Source organism: Drosophila subobscura, chromosome J (assembly GCF_008121235.1).
Source record: "Drosophila subobscura isolate 14011-0131.10 chromosome J, UCBerk_Dsub_1.0, whole genome shotgun sequence".
Classification (NCBI taxonomy): domain Eukaryota; kingdom Metazoa; phylum Arthropoda; class Insecta; order Diptera; family Drosophilidae; genus Drosophila; species Drosophila subobscura.
In genome coordinates this window covers 3,859,788-3,883,272 of record NC_048532.1, presented here as the reverse complement: position 1 = coordinate 3,883,272, position 23,485 = coordinate 3,859,788, and the positions used below count along the sequence as shown (strand labels likewise).

At 45.9% G+C, this 23,485-nt stretch overlaps 1 protein-coding gene across 1 annotated transcript in view; it reads right to left on the bottom strand.

The window, feature by feature from the left end:
- LOC117895423 (teneurin-m) overlaps positions 1-23,485 on the bottom strand; it is a 130,622-nt gene that overhangs the window by 12,176 nt on the left and 94,961 nt on the right. Inside the window, 3 exon segments of the mRNA XM_034803063.1 lie at positions 176-1,045; positions 1,373-2,383; positions 3,506-4,153. Of these exon segments, the coding sequence (XP_034658954.1) occupies positions 176-1,045; positions 1,373-2,383; positions 3,506-4,153 (2,529 nt within the window).

Sequence of the window (23,485 nt, the reverse complement as noted above, 5' to 3'; positions counted from 1 at the left end):
ACGGGTAGTATGAACAATGAATAGGAACGGAGTTTAGTAAGAAGCACTAGACTAGGAGTTAATCTTTTGTACAGCATTTAGTTTGTGTTAGTCGATTGCTGGTTAGTCGAAAGCATGCCCCCCAGTAGGGTGCCGGAGGGCAGGGTTAGCAACGATTGCTGAGAGCACAATTCACCTTCCAGTATGAGTATTGGCATTACATCGGGGCATGCACCAGCACCAGCACCTGCACCTGCACCAACACTTGGTTCAGTATAGGAGGCGGCAATGTTGTTATCGAGCTCGGGGGGGTTAGTAGCGTTGCTCGGCGCAGCGGATGAGGCAGGCATTGGTTCCCCAGTGTCAGTGTCCCCATAGTCAAACTCTTCCTTTAGTTTATGTTGGGGTTGGGGGGCACTCAATGTGGTCCCCGGAGTAGTTGTTGGAGCCGAGTCAATGTCAACGTTGTCATCCATGTACACGGGCATGGTGGGGGGCAGGCAGCTGCAGGGGCAGTCGGGCATGCGGGGCGGCGGCTCCGGAACACAGCTGTCCGCACTGTTGTCCACCGGCAGGGGCTTCTGGTCGTGGCTCAACACCTCCTTGATGGTGTGTGAGCCCCCGCCCGTGGGTACTTCCACGTGCAGGGTGTACACTGAGTCGCTGCCGTCATCGGTGGCTATCGTCAGGTTCACAAAGATGCGTCTGCCGGGCTGATCAATGCGTTCACTCACGTACGGCTTGAGCGGCTTCAGATGGACGGGTATCTCGTTGTCCTCGCTGTCCTGCTCCTGCTCTTTGAGCACCTCGTTCTCCCTGACAGTCGGAGGATGATCCGCCTCTGGCTTTACCTCTGGCTCTGGCTGTGGCTCTTCCTTTCTGGCCATCTTGTACACCTCCTCTTCGTTGGAGCTCAGAGTTTTATCCAGTTTTACTATGTCAATATGCTCATCCTCAATGGGGGAGGCATCGTTCAGCATTAAGTCGGAGATGTTGTGATTTGTTCCTGGTGGCAGTGGAGATGTGGATGATGTTTGCTCCTGGTGGTTCACCTTAGTTTCCCAACCTTTTCGATCAAAATTTTCATCAAAAACATGCAGGAGTGCTACACTCTGGCTCAGGAAGAGTCCTGCGGTGTGTTGACCAGGAAATGTGTTACAGGAAAAACCGGAAGAAGGAAGTGTCTTGCAGGCGGCTGGGCGGCTTTATTGGCTATGAAATAATTTAATTTGTAACTCAATTTAATTAACTAAAAAACTACTCTACTTTTCCCTTCCTTCTCTCCGCTTTGCTTTCCACTAAAATGCACATCTTTGCCAAGATCAACCTACTGTAAGGACTCTTTCTGAGCGTGTTTCCATTCCACTTTCGTGGCAATTGGATTGATTTATACCTTGTGGAAGTGCGGATGTCGCCTCCTCGCCGTCTACCTCGTAGTTGTCAGCTAAATCACGCTCATTATTGTTATCATCAGTGGCAGGTTTCTGCTGATGCTCCCCAGACTCCTGCTCCTCCTTCTGCTTTAGCTCACTGATTTGAAAATCATTTTCCACGGCAGGCATGGATGCGGCGGGTGCGAGGAGGGTGTTTTGCCTTTGCACCGTTTGCTGCTGCTGCTCCTGGCTCCTGGTTGATCCTGTTTGGGTGTTGATTTCAACAATGTCATCGGTGTCACTCCTCAAAGTCGTCTCAGTCTCCGTCTCTGTCTCTGGCGCCGGGCCTGAGCTGCTGTTGTCAGTTTGATTATCGTCATCAATAACAGCAACAAATGTGCTGCTGGGCTCCGACTCCATCTCCATCTCCGTCTCCGTCTCCGCCTCCGTTGCCATCACAATGGTATCGCTGGTCTCTTCGAAATGTTCCTCCACCGCCAGCTCCTTCTCCATCTCCATCTTCGAGTCATATTTCGTCTTCTTCTTGACCAGCGTTTTAGCCGAGCTTCGTAAATTGCTGTTTAATGATTTGCCAAATTGTTGCTTGCTTGTGGGCCTCCTCTGGAGTTCCTTCTCCTTCTCCATCTCCTTTTCCGTTTCAGCCTCAACTTCAGCTTCAGCTTCATCTTCATAGACATAGTCGCTGATGTCGTCGACAAAGCCTTCGTCCTGCTGGGCACTCAATATGCTATCGATTTTCGGCAAAGTTTTATCGAAATTACTTTGCCATGTCCTCGGCGACTCTGTCGCAATGTTGGCTGGAGTATTTTCAGCCTGGTATAGGTCCAGGCTTTCACCAGTAATTAAGTTGCTGAAACTTCCTGAAACGTCTGTAGCCGCCACATCATCATCGTCATCGTCATCGTAGTCCTGCTGCTCCCCATGCCCCTCGATTAAACTTCGTCGATGTCGCTGTTGTTGTCGTTCATCGCCTGCCCCACTGACTGACAGACGCGTTGACATTGCTCTTCCTACAGGTAAAGGTAAAGGTAAAGGTAAAGAGAACGAACGAATCGAATCGGGACACCGTACTTTGTACTTTTTACCCTGTACGGAGCTGGCAGTGCGGTGTACCTCTTGTGGTAAGACCGACCCCAGTTCCAAGCCCCCTTTAAATGAAGCGTTAAATGTATTTTTAATTCAATCCCAGTTGTCTAGCTTCGAGCTAGTTGAACGGATGACAGACTGTCGTCTGTGTGGGGCTACTACATGTCTATAGGGCCCCAGAGCTATACTCGAGACTTCAGACTGGGAGAGAGAGATAGAGAGAGGTAACGTTTGATGTCGACTTCTGACAGCTCCATTGCTGACTGCCTGCTGAGTGCTACACGTGTGACAAGAATATCACTGCCTCAATATACAGTAACGGTGGAAGCAAGTTATATTTTGGTTTCTCTTTTCCGCCTTTTTATCTGGGTATATAATAGAATCTCACTCGAATTGTGTTCCTATTTTGTTTTATCGTATGTCGCTTGACTTAAGCCGAGAGCAAGGGCACACGGATGCTCCCTGTCAGGGTACAGTTGACTCCACAGCGTTGCCATACTGCCAGTGAAAACTTTCGACTGTCTTTTTCTGCCGTTCCCTCTGTTCCCTGATACTTTTTCTTGTAGCTCTGCTCTGCTCTGTCTCTTTCACTGCCTCTCTCTATTGGCTTGTGTCTGCCTCTGTCTTGCTGTCAATTCAAAAAAGTAATTAATGCAATATTTTAGCCCGGCAAATCCCCAAGAACGCACTCAACTTGAACTTTAATTGAAAGAAATGAGAAGGCGGCGCGCTCCGAGCTATAATGAAACTGGCATTCAAATAATCCCTATCCCAGGATCCAGTTTCCCAGTTTCCAGTACACAGGATCCCTGCTGTCTGTCAGGCGCAAACTTCAAGCGAAAAAAAAATAGATGTGTATAAAACCTACAAAAACAATAAACTTTTTGTCTCCGCCAGAGGGCGCTAAACGCTAAATACTCCGACGTCTTGAGTCGCTCTCTCTCTCTCTCTCTCTCTGTCTCGTATTCTCTCTCCCTGTCTTTCCCTGTCTTGCGAAACTTCGCGCAAAACTCATTTAAAAATAATTAAAAGTTGTGCATAATTACCTCCATTATTGGCATTCGCCAGGGAAGAGGAGAGCGACGTCGAAGGCGTCAGCGAGGATTGCGAGGAAGAGGTGGCCGCCGAGGACGTGGCCTCCGCGGAGGAGGCGGACGTCGACTGCAGTCCCTGGGCCGTTCCGCTGTTCGATGTGGCCGTCGTGACGGTGGCCGCCGATAATCCTCCGCCGCCAGCTACTCCGCCGGCGAGTCCTTGTCCTTGTGCGGTGCCAGTGCCTTGTCCGTTCTTCGCGCGTACCGAGGAGTTGTGCAGTTTGGAGAGGTCCGTGTTCGTGCTCTTGGCAGCCGTGACCTCGGAGGCCTCGTTGCCGACTAGGACTGTGCAGGGTGCCGACTGGGACCAGTGTAGCACGCCGGTGGTGCTCAGCAAGATCACCATCAGGATGATCACGCACAGTGCCGCGATCGCCCCGATGCTCAGGCAGGGCGAGGAGCAGCGGGCGGCCAGATCCTTGCGGAAGTTCATCGGCGCCGAGTAGTGGTGCGAGGGCAAACCGTTCATGACGCTCGGCGGCAGAACTGGGCCTCTGCAGCCCTGCGTGCTCCGCTCGTATCCGCCCTTCAGTGTGTCTTTTGTGGGTGTGGAACAGGCCGAGCCGCTCTTAAAATCGATGGGAGAGCCCTTGTTGATGTCTGGAAAATACAGAAAGAGAGAGAGATGGACCTCTGGTTAGTTATCAATTTAAACAATTCGCAGTGCAGACATTTGGAAATGCAGCCACTCGTTAGCATGGTGCAATGGAAATGGAATCCATTAAAATCCCACCAAATTCTGCCATGGTCATCCTTAAACTCTGTTCCCCCTGGAAACCGCAGGAGTGGAGGTTGGGATTGTGATTGTGCAGACCTTCAGCACACTATTGTATTTTGCTTATCGCCATTTGGCGCAAATTTCATTTGTATAAAAGGATTTGCACAAGGATAACAAACTGACATTCAACATAACCTCAAACAAACGAGACGACAGACGGACAAGGGACAAAGCTGGTAAAAAAAAAACACGAAACGAAACGAAATGAAATGAAACCAGCGAAACGCAGGGACAGAGGAACGTCAACGGGAACGGAGGAATGGAGGAATGGAAGCGGAGAGGAGTGGACAGGAGATCCAGCGAACGAATGAATGGATGAAGTAAGCAGGGAAAATGACCAGCGACAATGACGTTGGCAAAACAGGAGCCAAATGGTTGGGTGCAAACAAATAAAAAAAGGAGAGAAGGACCCTGCTTTGAATGTCTGTGGATGTGGTGAAGTGAAGTGAAAAAGGCAACGCCGCGGGAAGTGCCAGAAGCGGTGACAGCAACCCCAGCAGGCGGACAGAACTGAACCAGACCGGAGAGAACCGAGGACGAGGGAAGAGCATAAGTTCAAATCATTTGTTGATGCCACGATGATAATTCGATTATGTGACATGGAGCGGCCCCTGGGGCAGAGCGGCTTTAAATGGAGTTCAGGCCCCGGCCCCAGAATCACCAGGAAATGGAAATCCATTCTAGGTAGATGTAGAAATGGTTGTAGAAATGGACACAAATGGTTTTCGGCCCTTCCGCATACCACTGTACATAGCTGCAAGCCTTGGTCCGGCTGGCTATCCGTTGAGTATGTCTTCAGCAATAAGTCCAGGATTTGGCCAACTTTTGGACTCGACTCGGGGTTGACTTTCACGCAATAAAGTTTCGAGGCGGTGGTCATTTTTGAGGTTACGAGTATGCGTGTTTGTTTAATCCGGAATATAGAACGGGGAGCATAAACGGGTGGAGATGAACGGGCGAACGCATGTTGCTATCAATGCCAGACTCGGTTACACATTTTGCGGTGGACAGACAGAAACCCCACCCCCTCACACACACACGCTCGCATGTGTGGCATGTGGCATAAATGTGTGTGTGTGTGTGTGTGTGTGGGGGGAAATCTGCCGTTTGCTCTCTGTGACAAACGTTCGCTTTTACGGAAAAATTGTTGTAATTTCTGGCAGAATCTCCCGGCCGAATTAAAACGAACCGAACCCATAAGAGCATATCGCAGTGTGGCCCGGCTGTTGGCCGCTTTTTCGGGGGCTAACCCAAAATGGATATGGCCTGCCCTGAACCCCCTGAGCTCCTGTCTCTACCATCTCTCTACTGACTGTATGTGTGTCTGTGTGCGCAATGATAGCGTGAATAATGTCTGCGTCATTTTTTGTATATACATATGTATAAAGTATATGTACATATATATATGTGTTCGAGTACAAGTATATCCGTATGCGTGTGCGGATGGGTATTAAAGATGCCCACTAAGCGTATACGGAATGTTAGATTTATTTAATGTCAAGATCTTTCCATATGTGGGAGCTTGAGTGGGCCAAGGAAATGTCCAAGGAACCACAATCCAGAGGAGACATTTGCAAAGGTTAAGCTGAGAGTTTGCTCGCTCGCTCTCTCTCTTGAAAAGTTAGTTGCCTCGTTAAGGGGGCGTGTCTGTTATGGCAGGAGGGGCAGGGGGCCCGGCCTGGAGCTTTTTATGACCGAAACGTGTGGCTAGTGGGGCCTGTGTGGCAGGAAGGGTGCTATGCCATGCCCTGGCTATACGGGTATTTCTGTGTGTGAATAATTAACGAACGCATAATAGCCGTCAGTAGTCGGTAGTCGGTGCAGAGTTGGTCGGGGGGCCAATGACTGATATAAATTCACACAAGTTAATGGGCGGCGGAGATGCTTTTAAAAAAAAAATAAAGGGGCAAGTCAGAGAGTGGCGGAAGTGTTCTGTAGGAGGCTGATGAGATGAAAGTGCTACGGGTAATACGTACTACGGGGTCATTAAACGTAATGGCGCACACGACAAAGTATGCCACGATAAATGGTCTGGGTGGTAGCGGTGGTAGCGCTGGGAGCGATAGGGTCAATTTATCGTTGAAATAGATCACAAATATGTTTTTATCTGCTCTGCTAACGACCCAATCGCCTTGGTATCAGATTGGGCCATCAACCCATGCTTCTCCCCCCATAATGGAGGTGTCATGGCAACCTTAAGGCACCCCTCCCGACAGATCTCTTTTCGGTTCGTTGCATTCCCTCTACCCTCGAAAATCGAGTGTGCGCTAAATTTGCTACTTAATTGCAATCGAATGGATTCCAATGAACTCTTCGTTTGGATTTAACCTGACAATAAATCAGTGGCAGGCAGGAGGCGGGGTAGGACACACAATTTCGGTTTATTAATTTCATTTAATTTTATTATGTACATTCGACATTTTATGCAAAATATTTGGGATTAAGCCTGCGGTTGTTTTATGAGCACCGAAAGTAAATCGCTTAAATTAAAACAACACACAGCCGCCAGCCAGTCAGCCACTCAGCTAGCATAAGGCAGGGTCGGCCAGGGCAGGATGGGGTGGATGGGCTGGCAGGGGGATTGAGGCAGTAAAAACAATAAAAATATAAATAGTGTGGCCAACGCAGCTGGCAATAATGGTTACTGTATAATGTGGCACCCTCTCTTGCACATTGACGTGTGTCAACCCCTCTGTCTGAGCCACAAATGGAGGCTGCAACAAGCTGACGCACAGCTACACCTCCTGCTCTCTCTCTCAGTCCCACTCGAATGTGATTTATGCTGCGTGCAATTTAACATTTTTAATAATATTAAAATTACAAATTTATACACATTTCGCTTATGCATGTGTTTCTGTGTGTGTGTGTGTGGGGTCTCTTAGGTGTTGTAGTCCAATAAACACTAAGAAGGAAACACAGAGGGTAGCCAGAGAGGGCGAGTCGAGTGTGGCTTGATTTCATTTTAATTGGCTTTCCGGGCGGCTGGCTTTCATACTTATTCCCTCCTCGCCCACAATGGACCCTAAATAAAGGCATTGCAAATTCCTTTGCTTGTAATTAAAACTCATTTCAAGTGTGGAAAAGACGCAAACTTATCAGACCGAAGAATTAGACGTAGGCGTAGGCTTAGACTTGGGCACAGCTTTGCGAATAACTTTTTCTTCGACGCGAAGGCATCCCCCTATTGGTATTCAATATTAGTTCTATCCCACACCCCTCTCCTGAGACCTTTGGCCCACGCAACAATTGTGTGTTAAGTACTGTTTGAGTAATGGCCTCCCGTCTCGTACCGTCCAGTGGGTGTCGCTTCGGCCCCAACTACCGACCAATTTGCATGGCCGTTAATGAACATTTGCTAATATTTTGAGCACTAAAAAACAGTGTCATAAAAAGATGAGGCTCCTCCCCGCTGGCCTCACTGGGCTCGCCAAAGCGTGCGACAATCAAATAAAAGTACATGAAAAACACATAAAGGCACATAAAGGGGTATCCCAGTCGGTTTTCACTTGTGTTTTTTTTGTTCTCCTCCGCTTCTTTTTGCTTCTCGCATTTTAATGGTAGAGCGCGACGATTGCTTGAAACAAACAGGTGAATGGAGGCGGCTTGGGGGAAGCAAAGCAGCTCCCGCCATGTTGGTAATGGAGTTTGCCAACAAACATGGCCGCCGGGGAAAAATCACATAATTTACACGTTTGCATTTAAGTATTAAGTGGGTAGGGGACCCAGACCCATCCAGAACATGGGTCTGGGCCTGCTCCTGGGGTAGGATGGGGGGCAAAGTGTTTCGTTTACTTTTACCGCGTTTGTTTGCAGAGACCTCCGCACAGTTGTTCCGCTCTCCATGTGGAGGTATTTTAGGCAGAGTTTTATGTGCAGAGGAAGCAATTTTTGGGTCGACTTTATTGCCCTGTCGTCGTCGTCGGCGTCATCGTCGGTGTTGATGTTGATTTTAAAGCGTTTAATGGCCCCGCGTCTCAGAGTCTCAGTATCTCTCTCCTTGGCAAAATTGAAAAGAAACCCCCCCCAAAAAGGAGCCGATGCAGCAGCTGGAGCAGGAAGAAGATCTGGGTTTATATGTTTGAACAAAGTGTTGGGATTTCAAAAGATTTGCTTTGGAATTTGATGGGGTTGTTTCTTGGGCTGCTGGGGCTTGTGTTGAGCCTCCTCCACCAAATAAAGGCTGCCAGAAAAAGGGCTTATGATGGATTGACAATGGGAGGGCATAGTGCCAGGAGCGTTGGGGTTGCAAATGTAGGACAAGGAAATGCGATAAAGGCCACTACCACTGCCACAACCACAACGAAGCAAGACCACATCAACGGGTAGACAAAAAGTGTAAACTGTCATATCCACTACACATCTAATCCCGCATTCATGGCGGGGGTTATTATGTTAGACATAATGCAGAAATGGCAATGGCCCGAGTGCTGCCTCTAGGCCTTGCCACAAGGACTACTGCAGGCTTCGTCGGTAATAACAGACGTATGTAAGTGGCCGGCAAATTGCGATACAGCATAAGGCTGCTTCTTGCTGCTGTTGTCTATCCTTTTGTTGTTCTCTGCTCCCGCTTATAATCAAAAATTCCATTTAAAACTTTAAACTCATTACTAAATGTTTAATGTGCGCTCGTTTCAGGCTCTGCCTGCCTTTTTTACTCGATAAATCAACACAAAAAATTCCGCAATTTGTTAGGCGCGCAAAAGGCAGCAGCAAGACAGACAGAAAGACAGCAAGACAGACAGGACAATAAAGGGCTTGGGTCGCTCTAACGATGCGGCAACCTGTCGACGTTCGTGCCCCAAAAGGGTCGCAGTCCTCGTCGCCATATTGTTTCGAGCAGGCGGCGCGCAGCAGGCGACCTGAGTACCGAAACACCGGAGCACCCAGTACCGCCTCGAGCACTAATCAAGTGTGTGGAGGACGAGTCGCAGCTTTAAAACCGATTGAGAGTGGCAGTTAGAGTCGCAGCCGGATTCCGTAGCCATATCCGGAGTCCCTGGCCTGCTTTAAGGCGGAAAGGAGGCGGAGGCAGGAACTTTCGGCACGATTTGCATGTAAATTAATTGCCCTTGCCGTGTGCTCAGCTCTGCTCTCCTCTCCTCTACGCCCGCAGCCCGTGCAACGAGCTACGAGATTTTTTTGTGCCAGCTTAAGCAACCCTCGGGGCCAGATAAGTCGTATAAATTATAGCAATTTAATAAGTTTTAAATATACGCATCCGGCTGCTCGACTCGACTCGCTCTTTGTCTTTCTGTCTCTCGTGTCTCCCAAAAAAGTTGGCAAAATCTTTGCAGCAAAGTTTACTCGAATGGGGGCGAGACTTGAGACGGTTGGTTGTCCTGAGTCCCAGAGTCCTGCTGCTGCTGCTGCTCCCTGGTATCGGTCTTGGTCTCGCTGCTATAACTCAAGACAAAAACTGTTGCCGATTAAAATTGTCGGTTGGGCATTAATTTTATGTCACGATGCGCTCGCAGGCAACGTGCCGTGTGATAAGGTGGAGCGACTGCTTCCCTCCCCCAAAACTGTGAGGATGCTGCCGCTGCTGCTGCTACCTTTTACAGTTCAGTTTTGTTCTGGCTCTAAATGAGTTTATGCAAGTGTGAAAATAAGTCTTTTAATGGCCCGGGCGGGCAGTTAATGAGTTGAAAGTGGCGAGGCACGTGGATTACGCTCCTTTGTTTGTGCTCCTGGACTTCCTCCGTGTGTCTCCCTCTCTTGTTCCTCCTCTTGTTTTGCAGGGGGAGGAAAAACAAAACTTAATTTGTTGTTGCAGGTGAGACGAATAAATTATTTGATAACAGTTTCAGTTTTCCCAGCATAAATAAGATTTCCCGAGCATTGCCCTTTGTTTGCTCACGAAGGGGGGTTAGCTACATAGTAGGGGATGGAGTTGGCTGCCTTTTGGTTTGGTTTGTTTGCCGTTAGTCGCTTAATGCCGGACTTAATAGTGTAGGGCAGGTAGCTTTACCGTTTGTCTATTTTGATTGTTTACCCCATTCAAATATTGTTTTAGATTAAGTTTTATGACAACGATTCGAGTCTTTTCACGGCTCCACAACTCGTTACTCCTTACCCCTACTTTCCCTCCACCCACACTTCTTTTACAATCAACAATTTGTGTCGCCAATCACCATTCTCACATGTAATTGGACACGTAAGGATAACATTTCATGGCATCGCTCCTGGCACTCTTTCCAGAGAGAGAGAGAGAGAGAGAGACAGTATGGTGGAGTGGCGCTTTTTGTGTCCCTGGACTTTTAGTGCGGTGTGTCCTGCGGACTGCCTCCTGCCTGCATGTAATTACAAAGCAAAACTTTCGCATATAATTTTTACAAAAACGCAAAAACTTTTTCAATAACGAAAATTCGCAAACAAAAAGAGACGTAGAGAGATGTAGACAAATGGAGAAATGGAGAGAACGACACAAACGGCAATGCCAAAAGGCAACTGTAAAAAAGTTGGCAATAAAAACGCCAATGGCCAGGAACGGGGGAAGGTCTAGGTCTAGCCTGGGTCCTGGTGGCTACGTGAGGTGCCTGTGAAATGCAAATGTTTAATAAACTTTTTCAAATAAAAATGTATCTACGTTGACGTGCAATTTTTAGACCAATTAAACTGCTGGACAGAGAGCGCACTGCTACGTGCTGTCTCTCGCTCAGTCCCTTGCCGTGTCTTTGGGATTTCTGCGCTTTGGTCTGCACCTTCTCGTGTGTCGGAATCTGTTGCATACTTCTGGACTCTGCTTATAATTACGACGCGTGTAAATTTATGTTTAATTATTGTACAAGGGGTTGGGGGCGCTGGCTATGTAGCTCCGCATTTCCGGTTTTAAATTTAATTAGCCCAACGGGAGGGGGGAGGCGCTACTACCCGCTTTTGGCAAACTAATAACAATAATTGCGATAAAGCCAGCATTAAATGCAATGCAATAAATGCGCGAAAAATTATATATATTTTAATTACGTATTTAAATGTGTTTGTTTGTTGTTTCGGCAAAGGGTAAAAATAATATGCGAATAAAAATATAAATACATAAATACTGGGGCTGCCGCTGCTGCCGCCTTTTGTTTTCGATTTAATGAACTGTAAAGCGCAGCCATATTTATTGCTGCGGCATCTCCTTTTTTTCTACCTTATTGTTTATTTGCACATTTGAGTTTAATTTTTTTTGCTGTGCTTTGCTGTGGGTTCTGTTCTTTATCATTTTAATGCATTTAAATGAAATTACAGCAAACGTTGTTTTTATCACAGTTATTATTTGTATTATTTGTACTGTTTTTTTCCGCTCCTGATTTCCTCATACCCCACCCGATTCGTTGCCGCTGGTTGCCTATTTTATAGTCAATAAACATTGTCAGCCTTATCGCCTTTAATTGAAATTAATTTCAGCCAATGTCCGAACCTGTGTCCTATACCTGTGTCGCTGTCCGTGTCGTTGACGTTGTTGGTGTCTGTTGCCGTATCCCTGTCACGGACAGAGCTAGAAAGACAGTTCGCTGCTCTCTCTCTCTCTGTCTCTCTTTCTGTGTTGCAGTTGAAAAAACGGAATCAAGTCTCACAAAATACCACTCACCACAACAACAAATAAAAAGAGTAAGCGGACTACAGAGATGTTCGTCACATCCATGGCGGGCATTTAATCATTAAACGGCAGCCGCCAGGGCGGACATCAATTATTGTCTCATAAAAAGTAATTTATATTAAAATCAAACCGCTTATAATTTCATTATGTCGAAATTCATATGTACATATATACGAGTCCACGAGTGCGCTGGCAGTTGGCCAGACGGAGGATATATGGACAGGCATGGGAATGGGGAGGAACGAAACGGAGCAGACTGCGCAGCCATTAAAGTTTGCCGCGGCAGACATTTTGTAATAAAGTTTGTGTTAATTAACACAGCGGCAAAAAAAAAGAAAAAGAACAACAACATTGGGAGAAGGACACATATCTCTGCTGTACCCTGTAGTGTCCCTCCCAGGACATGCACTTGCAATATTTAAATTCAATTGCATACTTTCGAGCGCACTGCCATCACCACCGGCCACATGGCGCATACTTAATGAACCATGGACCTCGGACCTGTTTCGCTGCATATTTTATTTGCGCTCTGGATTGTGTCTGAAAATACCTGCATAAAAATAACACTACTTCCCTCTCTCTCTCCCTCCCTTTCTCGTTCTATCTCTCTCTCTTTCGGTGTGGCATTGCGCTTTTCCGCTATAAGCGTCGCACTAATAAAAATCATAGCCAAACAAAAAATGGGTTTGCCATTATATTTAATAAAGTTAAACTGACGGCGACAACGAGCCGCATCGAGTCAGTGAGCCAACAAAACAAAAAAAGATCCCAGCTGTAGCAGGAACAGCAGTAAAAGGTACAGGATACAGGATATAGGTGTCTGCCTAATTGCCAATTGGCTGCCCAGTGACGGGTGGGATGAGGTCAATTTCGGATGGATGATCCCGCAAACAAAAGGAAAAACTATTACAGAGTAAATGAGTTCTCGTGCTCGTATTCGTTCACGTAATCCTAATCGGCAATAAACCATCCATGGGTGCAAATGCAGTTTCCTCTCCCCCCTGTACTCTTCTGAAGCAAGTCTCAGAGTAAATAGATTAAATGCGATTAAAATTGTCATTAACATTTACATTTCCCTGGGCTTTTGGCGTGTCAATTAATATTGCTTTAATGTTATTGCCAATAATTGTCATAATTCTCGATTTTTTCTGCCACGTTTTACGCTAAAACTGGCCATTATTTATGAGTGGCTGGTTGTGGCTCACTTTTTGTAGCCGTTTTTAACATTTTTACAACATTTAATTGTTTTAATGTGTGCAACAATGGCCATTAAATATTCGTTAAAACAGCAACAACAGCAGCAACATCAGAAGGCAGCCACATGAGCAGCCCGGGCCAGTAAAATGGTTCTGACAGTATTTTGTGTATTGTGAAATTATGAAATTAATACTTTTTCTATGCGCGCGCTCACCTCTAATTGTCAGCCGAATTAATTATATTACAATTTGACTTTTTCCACGGGGTCGCCCACACAAAATCCCCAAAAGTCAAGTTGATGGGGTGACCCCAGGGTTGGGTAATTTAATGGCAAAATATTAACTGACAAATGTTAAAATTATGACAATTTATACGGGCATGGCCCGTAAATGATGGAATTTATTGGGCAATAACCGAGAGGGCGGCAGCTACGCAGAAAGTGTTGGCATATATTAATATTAATAACGGGTAATGGGAGCGACAATGGGGAGGGCACTAATTCGGATTAGCTATCCCCGCTTTAATGGACTTTAGATTGCCTGTCGAATAGCTGCCACAAAATCCTTTGAGGTCCGAATAAATCGAAACTTGTCATTAGCAGGACAGAATTTATTAGCTATGCTCAGAGCTGACTCGAATATGATTTCATTTCATTTGCATTCTCGCATCAGCATTTCCCCCCTCCGTTCCACCTCTGTTGGCTGCTTCCCTTTTGACTTATTTTTTTGTTGGGTAAACTTATTTATTACGAGATCATGGTATGTTTGCCACGAACTAAGCTCACATTCCAGCCCGGCTGTTACTGCCACATACACATACTCCTTCTGCTGCACTTTAAAAGCCATTAAAATGGCCAACAGACTACACAGGGACTACTGCCCAGAGTTGTCCATGGAATCCATAAAACTGTTGCCTTCCAAAGTGCTCTCTCCAGTCTGTAGCCAACGCCGTTAATTTCATCAGAGCTACTGGTAATTGCGTGTATGGAGTTGCAGTTCTCCAGCCTGGACCAGGGCCATGACCAGCCACCAGCAGGCAGGGCAGGAGCAGGAGCAGAAGCAGGAGCAGCAGCAAAACCTGCAACTCTGCTCCTTGTTTTGGTTTCTGTTTTTGCGTTGCGCCCAAAAAATATGCAATAAATGGGGAGCCATAGCCATAGCCACGGACGCAGAGAACGGCAGCGGACTGCCGCAAGGGGTGACTCGTGGATGCCGATGCCCACAGACCGACCGACTGGCTACAATTTATTATATTAAGTATTAATGTTGGTCCTCTCCAATCCTGTGTCTCTTTCTCTCTGTATCTGTGCGTGGGTCGCAGGGAGTACACAGAGTGCGGTGGTGTGTGTGGGTTTATGCGGCGCACTGTGTGTATGCATAATCCGAAAGCCAAAAGTAATTATATTAAGTAATTGATGAATTTGCCTTTTTCCGCGACGAGCCCAGGCCTTTCTGCAGCGCCTCCTCCTCCTTCAGCCAGGGAGGATATGCCTGGTATTTGGCCACTGCCAGACGGATGGCAGACAAAGATGTAAAGACAGACAGTCGGATGATGGGGATAGTTCGGGGCAAATACAATTTAATAAAGCGGCAAATATAAATTTATTGTGTGTCATTTTAGGCGCACATTGCGACATCCCCAAAAGACAGACATCCCCCTTCCTCGCAACAATCGGCTGCCGCTCCACAATGACCGACAATTTTTTTATTTCTCATCTGATGGGCGGCAATTTCCAGCTCTCAGTGACGGTGGGGCGTGGTAGCCCGGAGCTAAGCTTTAAGAGGTTTTCCGAGATACTTTTTTTGTGTTCGGGCCTATTTTTCAAGATTTATTTGCACATTTTAAATTTGATTGAAATAAATTGTTGTGCTTAAGGAGATATGCACTCGTGTGGGGGATAAACCCATTTGCGGGGGTTGCATTCCACATTCTATATTCCCCATTTCGTATTCCACATTCCGCACTCCGTTACGGGGGCGGGTTTCATGTATTTTCATGTCACCTTGATGGATGGCGCTCAAATGGCCTTAAAGTTTCGAAATGCAAAAGGATTTGTAGAGACGACAGAGGGAGAGAGAGTGCTCGAGAGAAAGCGTTGGTCGGTAATAAATGGAGTTTACTGTGTTCCAAGGGGCTCGCTCTCTTCCAGAGATCTACAATACTTCTGGACTCATTAACAAATCGAAAAGGAAAGAGTCGACGGGCATGGCATAGCACAGCGTTCCTATATATTTTCCGATAATGGCACTTTTTATGGTCACTTATCGCTGGCGTCGAGCACAATAAATGTCAGTGCAGAACAGTTTTCTGTTTCTGTTTGGAAAGTAAGTGAATATAACGACAACTCCCCGCCGAACCGAAACTTTTCGCGTACTCTTATCGAAGAAGGAGTAGAGCGGCAATGGCCGAACGAAAGCAAATAGAAAAGCCCGAAAAAGAGAAAAAGTTACGCGAAATTTATTGGGGAAATTGGCCAAAGTCGAAGCAGCAATAGCAGCAGCAAAAGCAAAACCCCAGAAGAAGAACTTTAACGAAACGATACCAAACTTTATTACTCAATTACAAAACCATCAAAATGAAAACGAAACGAAATGAAAGCAACTTCTCGGAGCAGCACAGCGAGGGTACGAGGGGGTGACGAGTGAAATCCCAAAGATAAATGAAATTGATAAGCGCGTAATTTATGTTTGGATTTCGTTTTATTCTGTCATTAACGCACAGTTGCCTTGCTCTACCCCCTTTCCTCTTGCCACATCGATTGGTGTACGAATATTTGTGTTGTTCTTAGCGGCAGGCACGCTCTTCCTTCATTTGCGGAAAACTTGCCTCGTATGGGGGCAATAAAGTTGGTCAAGGCGAGACAAAGAGAGACGAAGAGAGAGAGAGAAAAGACCAGGTCCTGCCACACAAACGCGCACATACACACAACAGCTTTGCGCACATATAATCGATCAAAAGCGAAACGATTCTAAACCGATCGGAATTTTGCATTTTGTGGCTCGGTTTCTGCGGGTCCATTGCCAGATGTATTCGTTGCGTTGGGACAGGGGCAACGGCGAGGCAGAAGCACCAGCATTATGCATAAATAATTTCGAGGCAGCGCACACAGGCGAGCGGGCATCAACAAAGGAGGGCGTTGCATTCGAGGAGGAAGAGGAGGAGTTCGAGTATAATGAAAAATTGAAACATGAAAATTGTCAAAAACAGCGCGAGCAGCAGCGACAGCGCGAACGGGAGCGGTGGCGGGAAGGGGCTGATGGACGCGAGAGAGAAGCGGCAAGGAGGCACATTACCTGTCAGGCTCGGCCGGAAATGAAATTTTGCAAATGATAGCGAGCGCAAGAAGAGAAGAGAGGTGTGCACTGGGTTCAACCGCATACATCAATGAATGCATGGAGATAGAGCGGGTGTGAGTGTGGGTGAGACAGGGCGAGGGGGCAAGCGATGGGCGTCTGACAATTTTGACAATTTTCATTATGCAATAAAAATGGCCTTTGACTAAACAGTTCTACTCAGTGCTCCATCTGTCATATTTCTGTGTGTGTTATATGTCCCCAAACAAACCCCAGAAAGTGAATTTTAAATGCAAAAAAATTAGAGGAGGGGAAAAGGGAATGGGAAAAATCTGTACAAAATGGCAGGACATTTCTATTGAATTTCTAAATGCGGGCGAACGAGCGAGACATACACAGGATGTAGAGTTCTCCCACCAGTGGGGACTGGGAGCTGCCGGAAGTTAATTGAAAATGATGATAACATATGGACATGTAATTGTTAGTGAACTGGTGCATTAAGATGCGGCAGGGATTGAATTAGTATTTCCATCCGCTCTAAAATCCACCACCCCTCTATAAAAGGTATCCTTCCTGCATGCTCCATCTCCGGCCAAGAGCAAAGTGAAATTCATTAGCGTCACGTCTGCTCTGTTAGCACCTGTCCGACACGCACTCCACGCACCAAGAAGATTCCGGGGGCTATGAAGGTTTCTCTGGGTTTGTCAGTACCAACGAAATATCCCACTAAATCAATTCAATTCAATTACAAAACGTTCTCCCCTTCCAATTAGCTTTACCTATCTCCAGCGCGTTTTATGTTGCATACTTTTTGCAAAGGAGGCTCAAAGCGAAGGAGAGAACAAAAAATTGGCTTTTAATCAGCGCCCCCTGATGTCGGCTTAGCGGCTGATTGGATTGTGGCAACTGTAGAGGGGAAAGAGAAATGGGATGGGGGCAGATAGAGGGCGTTTTTTGTACATCTAATTAAAACGAAGCCAAGGCAACCCAAAGCCTAAAACAAAGCCAAATCAAATCGACGACAGCAGAGACGAAGGTTTATCTTTACGCGTATCCCATCCCTCGCTCGTTCGCAGAAACAGAAAGAACCCTAAACGCTCGCCAAATTAGCGCCAAGTGCTAAACAAAAACCTCCGTAAATTTGGCCGTAATAAATCTTGGCCTCCACTTCATTTCAGTGTTCAAGTTCAATTTCAATTTTTCGCTTTCAAACCACATACAACAAAAGTGTAATTAGGAGGCACATTTTTTCACGTTTCTTTCCACGTTTCCTTCGAGAGAGTTGAATTAATTGTGGATTATTTTTTCGTTTGTGTGCCGCGTTATTTATTTATTTGCGAGACGAGTTTCCTTGTGATTTGAGTGTTGCGGTAATTAAAATGACATTATTCAAAGTAAGTTCCAATGCCGGGAAAAAGGTCGTCGCCAGGCTCTTCTAGACGAGACCCAGATAGGCGTTTATTACTCAGCGACAAAGCGGATGATATCTAGATGGTGGGTTTGAAAGGGTTTTTGCCTCCCCCAGGAGAACCCGAGAACCCTCTTCCGAGGTTAGGTAAGAAATCAGAAAACGATTAGTCCAAGATTTGACTTTGATGGCTGCTTGGGCACACTGCGCTTAGGGGAAGGATAACGCCAGCCCCCTGCAGACAAATTTAATCCGCGTCAGTTCAATAAACTTTTGTCTAGCCTAGAAATCCATTAACACTCCATAGAACCGGACGGAACCGATCGATTCGCAGCTCCCAGCACAAGAGATTTTCGCACACATTTTTGCAAAAAAACAAAAAAAAAAAAAAAAACAGAAACAGAAACAACACAACGCACTCAAGTGTGGCAGCGGGGAGCACTACTATTTTTAATCACTTCACCAGTTTTCAATTTTTTTCTTCCCCTGTTCAGTCGGTGCCGCCTAAAGAGTACACAGACAATGACAACATTTAATAGATTGCCGAAGCGGAGGCCTGTCTGGGGGCAGAGTGGGGCATAGAAAATGCCTAGGAAAAGCAAACAGAGGGCAAACGCATTGAAAAAAGCAAACCTCATACCTCATGGCAGAGACAAAGGGTCTGGCTGGATTCTCGTTCTACCTCTCTCTTACCCTCTTTATTCTTCGTCTCTTTCTGAATTTTTTTGTTGGCCAACAAGGGGTTAACTTGTTCCATGAGTCACTCAATGAATGAATGACTTGTTACAGGGGGGAGGATGGTTGTTTGCCTGGTTGGGATATTTATAAAGATATTTCCCCCCCTTCCTGTCCGTTGCCTGTTTGCCGATTTCGTACGCTGATAAGCATGAAAAGAGCTCAAAATCCTACCCCATGCCCTCCTCCTGCACTGCCACGCTGCATATCAATGAGGTGAATTGTTTTCTTGGGGATGTGTTGAAGCAAATGCCATGGCATGCACCTTACACTCCATTTTTCAGACGTTTAACAGGTTTTTTTTGGTTTTTGTTGAGGCTTGCATGCGTCATCGGGATAACCTTTCCGTGCAGCGTACTTCATATCGCATCAGGCACCGCCCCTACCCATCTGCTGTGCGTGGCTCCAAGTGTTATACATTTGCATTTGACGTGTTTCCAAATCCATCCGCCTGTTTCCTGCCTCCACCCATTACAGAGTGTGCAAAAAATAGTTTTGCTTTTGATTTTTTAGCTATGAAAAATGCGCAGTTTTTCCTGCTTTGCTGTGCTCTGCTCTGTTTGTTGCGTGGCATTTCCCAGACGCTGCTTATAATTGCTCCATTAAAATTTGTTTATGGGTTAAGTTGATGCCGTGAGTAGAGTCGCGTCCTGCGAGTAATTAGAATGTCGGCGAAGTTGCCAGCCGTCGGAGTGTTACTATTTTTAGATCCACTTAGTTATTCCAAGTCGGGGTCTCAACTGGCTAAATCCACACACAATTTATAAAGGTGAATCGCGTTGGACATTCCGAACAAAAGGTAACATTGATCGATGGCACAGATTTCCCTTTTACTCCTGTAATTGGCATACATTGAAGACTGACCCAAACGCGGACCCAACGCATCATTTGTTAGATGACTCATGCTAAAAGTAAAGCCCCCAACCCCACTTCCCTTCACAGCACCCAATATTCCCTGCCATCAATCGGCAAAGGTCAGCAAAGGTTAGTCCATGGCCCACCTAATGGAGTTTTCTTTTCAAGCCATGCCTAAAAGCAGGCTGCAAAATGGTTTTCTTCGTTTTAGAAGGAAATTTAATATCATCGTCCTGCGTCCTTTCTCCTGCAGTGTAGACTAAAAGGTTTCCACGACGCTTTTAATTACACTTTAAACAATAGCTGCACGCAGCACCGCCCCCTGGGTACATCCTGCCACCAGGAGCAACCCTTGCTCTCTGCTTTCTCCGTTCCCCTCCGCCCAAACCCAACACTCCTGCTCTCTGGAAAATTGCGAACGTTTGCGATTTGCGCTTGATTAAATTCTAATTATAAAGCGTGCGTATTTCCCTCTTTCTCCTCTCTCCTTTGCTTTCCCTTTCCCTTTCAGCTTTGCCTCATCGACTACTGCCCAGTTTTCGGTTGGGTTTTCCTTTAGTTCTTTTTTTGTGTGCTGGTTGTTTACCATTTTCCATGATTTTTACGACTTTTTAATGATTTTCACTGCCAGTCAGTCATTCTGCCACCATCGCGTGCTGGGGCTTCTGTCCGCTTTTCCTTTTCCTCCTACTCTGCCTTCTCCTCCTCCTCTGCCTCGGGTTCGGGCTGGAATCTGGGTTTCCACCAATTTTCCTTTTGACTTTTGCGTTTTGTGTGTGTTTTTCGACAGTTTCTTTTCTACTTAAACTCGCATTGGATTGGTTTTTGGGGTTCGGTTCGGTAATTTGCTAGCTCTCTCCAACTCTCCTAGCTTCCTTACCCCTGCCGCTCACCGACCGCTCCTCATTTTGTTTACTGCTAATGCGACTTTTAACGCTGATTAATGCTTTCTTTTTTACAGTTTTCCTCTACCATTTTCCACGCCCCCCACACAGCACACAGAGCCTTCAGTTTCAGTGAGCTCTACCTGCCCAATTCGTGAGGCGGATACAAAAAGGGAGGGGGAAAGCTCTGTTTGTTCGTTTATTAAATTCATTCGAAAATGTGTCCATTGCGACCACAAACAACAGTCGAACAGTCAAACAATTTGGCCGAGAGACAAACAAATTGTTTGTTCGGCTGTCACATGTCAATAAAATTAACACTTTAACAAGAGAGAGGGAGATAGAGAGAGAGAGAGAGAGAGAGTGAAACACAAGGAATATACAACACAGACATCGTACACATTTTACACAGTCCTACAGTTCGGTCTCGGTTTCGGACAGAAGAGAAATACCATTTTGTTTGTTGTTTAATTAAAGCAACAACAGCACATAACATATCGAGAACTTGCGACATGGACAATAATTTCTTGACAGCTCAGAAAATTCAGTATTTTCCAGCAAAATGGAAACTTATACAGAAAACAAGGAGACAGAGAGCGGGAAATGCAAAGGGAGAGAGTTGCAGCTTTTATGCAAAATGAAAAAATAAGCAAACGGAGAGGCCGAAGCTTTTGATACGCTCTCGAGAGAAGCCTTTCTATGCCAGAAGGGTCTATGCTCAAACAGCTTCCTATACCCGTAATACACTCGCTAAAGTTGCAGGAAATATTGGAATGCAAATTGCATTAAGTGCTTTGGGCGGCAGAGTCTGGCAGAGACTGGTGGCAGGTGTGCAGGGTGTGGAGTTCAAATCATTTGCTAGTAAATTCAAAGTTTTCAATACGGTAAAAAGTCATTTTATAATTGATTATAAACATTTAAATATTCAATTTGCCACAAAATGGAACAGCGAATTTTTTATAAAAAACAACCTGAAATGGGGAGCAAAAAAAGTTCGGATGTGATTTGCGTTCGTTGCGGGACAGTACGTCCAAAAGTGTGATCTGCAATTTTTCGCCTCATTTCCGCGCTCTCTTTTTATCAAACTAATTTATTGAGCCGATTATAGGGCCCACCCAGGGGGGGAAGTGCATTGTTATATTTTCCATAATTTTAATTAGTTGATAGTGCCAGGAAAATAATCGAATTTTATTATTCATCTTGTGGCAGGCACGCTTTTTCTAGCCCAAAAAACTCACTGTCAATTTTGTTAAAGCCATTTTAAAGCCTTTTGTGCACCGCCTGGGCAGGAAAAGCCTCGGGGAAACATAAAAGAGAGATATAAATGGGGGAAATTATGTATGTATGCACATAGGCCATACGAGTATATGCGTAAATGATATATTTATGTATGAAATGTGGACAGAAATTAGGTGAGTAGATAGCTACATATGTACACAAATATGTGCATACATATTTGTATTAGTGTACATAAACGTGGCTTTAATTGATGGCCAGTGTTTGCTTTTGAATGCTATTTTCAAATAGATATTAATCAATGTGTGAATGGATTATTTATGGCCAGAGGTCACTCTCGTTGCAGATTTCTTTCTTTTTTTTAATCCCGAATGAATATCTCAAATTCTGTCAGAACTTTCCCAACTGCAAATTGATTCACCCTGCCTGGTGTCTGCTGTCTGTCATTTTGTGCAGGCACCTGGAAGCATTCAATGCAATGCAGCACATAATGCACATATAATGCCAGCAAAAGTCTTTTGTCAGCAAACACATTCTAGAAGCCGAGAGTCAAGCCTCCTCCTACATTCTCCTCCAAAATATGTGCACGCAGCTCACGAGTGTTTGGGCAAGAGTTTAGATAGATAGAGTGAGTCACATGGCCAACAGAATTGTCACTACAGAATGGAAGAGGTAGAGAGAGAGAGAGAGAGAGAGAGAGAGAGAGAGAGAGAGAGAGAGAGAGAGAGAGAGAGAGAGTGCAACTGCTGTTCTGCTGGGGAGCCAAGGCAATGAATTTATGGCCTATTTGCATGGCTTTTTGGACCAGTGCTCAAGTGCTCTTCTCTTGACCAGGGACAATGCAACAACTCGAGTATTTTTCTTGGCTATCCGCAAAGAGGGTCTGGGTCTGCAAAGCCACATTAAGGCTCTCCCCAAACTTGCAGCTTAATGAGCTTTGCACACACAAATCCAATACATATGCTCCCCCCAGTAGTACTCAGAAAGTACTTAAACATTCACCCACATCTCTCTATGCATCCCTTTCATGTGTGCATGGGAATTCGTGTTCTATAAAGATTTCATATAAAGCTGAGAGCAAAGCCAACAGAGCATTCGGGGAGAGCGTTTTTGCGGTCTTAACTTGGTTATGGTTATGGCCATGGGTATTCTTCGGGCTGGCTGTGGCCAAAGCAGTTTATGCTGCATCTCCATCTGCAGTGGCGGTCAGAGATGTCATGGCACCCAGACGAAGCCAAAGTTTATGGCGTGTCCCCATCCCCCACCCCAAGGGGAGATATTGAATGCACAAGGACGCACAGTTTCTAATTGACTAACGCAATTTTGGGCTCAACTGTACGCAGGCCACAGGCACCATCCACTTTCCATTCACCAACCCACCAGCCTCCTCCTCCCAGCTGCTTGTGCTCTGCTGGCGAAAGTTTAGTGTCAAATGGTTAAATTCGATTATGATTCTTAGTTGGGTGTTGGGTGCTGGATGGTGTTGGTGTTGGATGATGGGTTATGGTAATCGAGTTGGAAATACTTCAAAGTTTCGATCATAATGACGATAATGTCCTTGCTCTCTCTGTGTGTGTGCGCTCTTGCCTCTTGAAAGGCTTTCAGCCAAAATAGTCGTCATAATAAACACGGAATAGCCCTGGCCTGTGCCACACAGGCTGGGGCGCGCTCAAAAAGTATGCCATGAAATATGCATAAAATCCAAGCCCAATCCCGCCTGCTGCCTGCTTCCTGCCCCAAATCGCCGCAGTTTGTTGCAGTTGCCAAACGAGCTGCCAAATCAAAAATCGCTGAGCGTGTGAAGTGCCAGCTGGCTGTGGCACAGCGACTGAACAGAGGGAAGCACATGACGAGGAGGCGGAGGCATGCAGCACAAACGAAATGCACATTAGAATGGCAGCAGAAATCGGCTGAAAGGCTTTTTAAATTTCCGTTGTAGCATGTTGCAGTTTCAAAATGTTTTC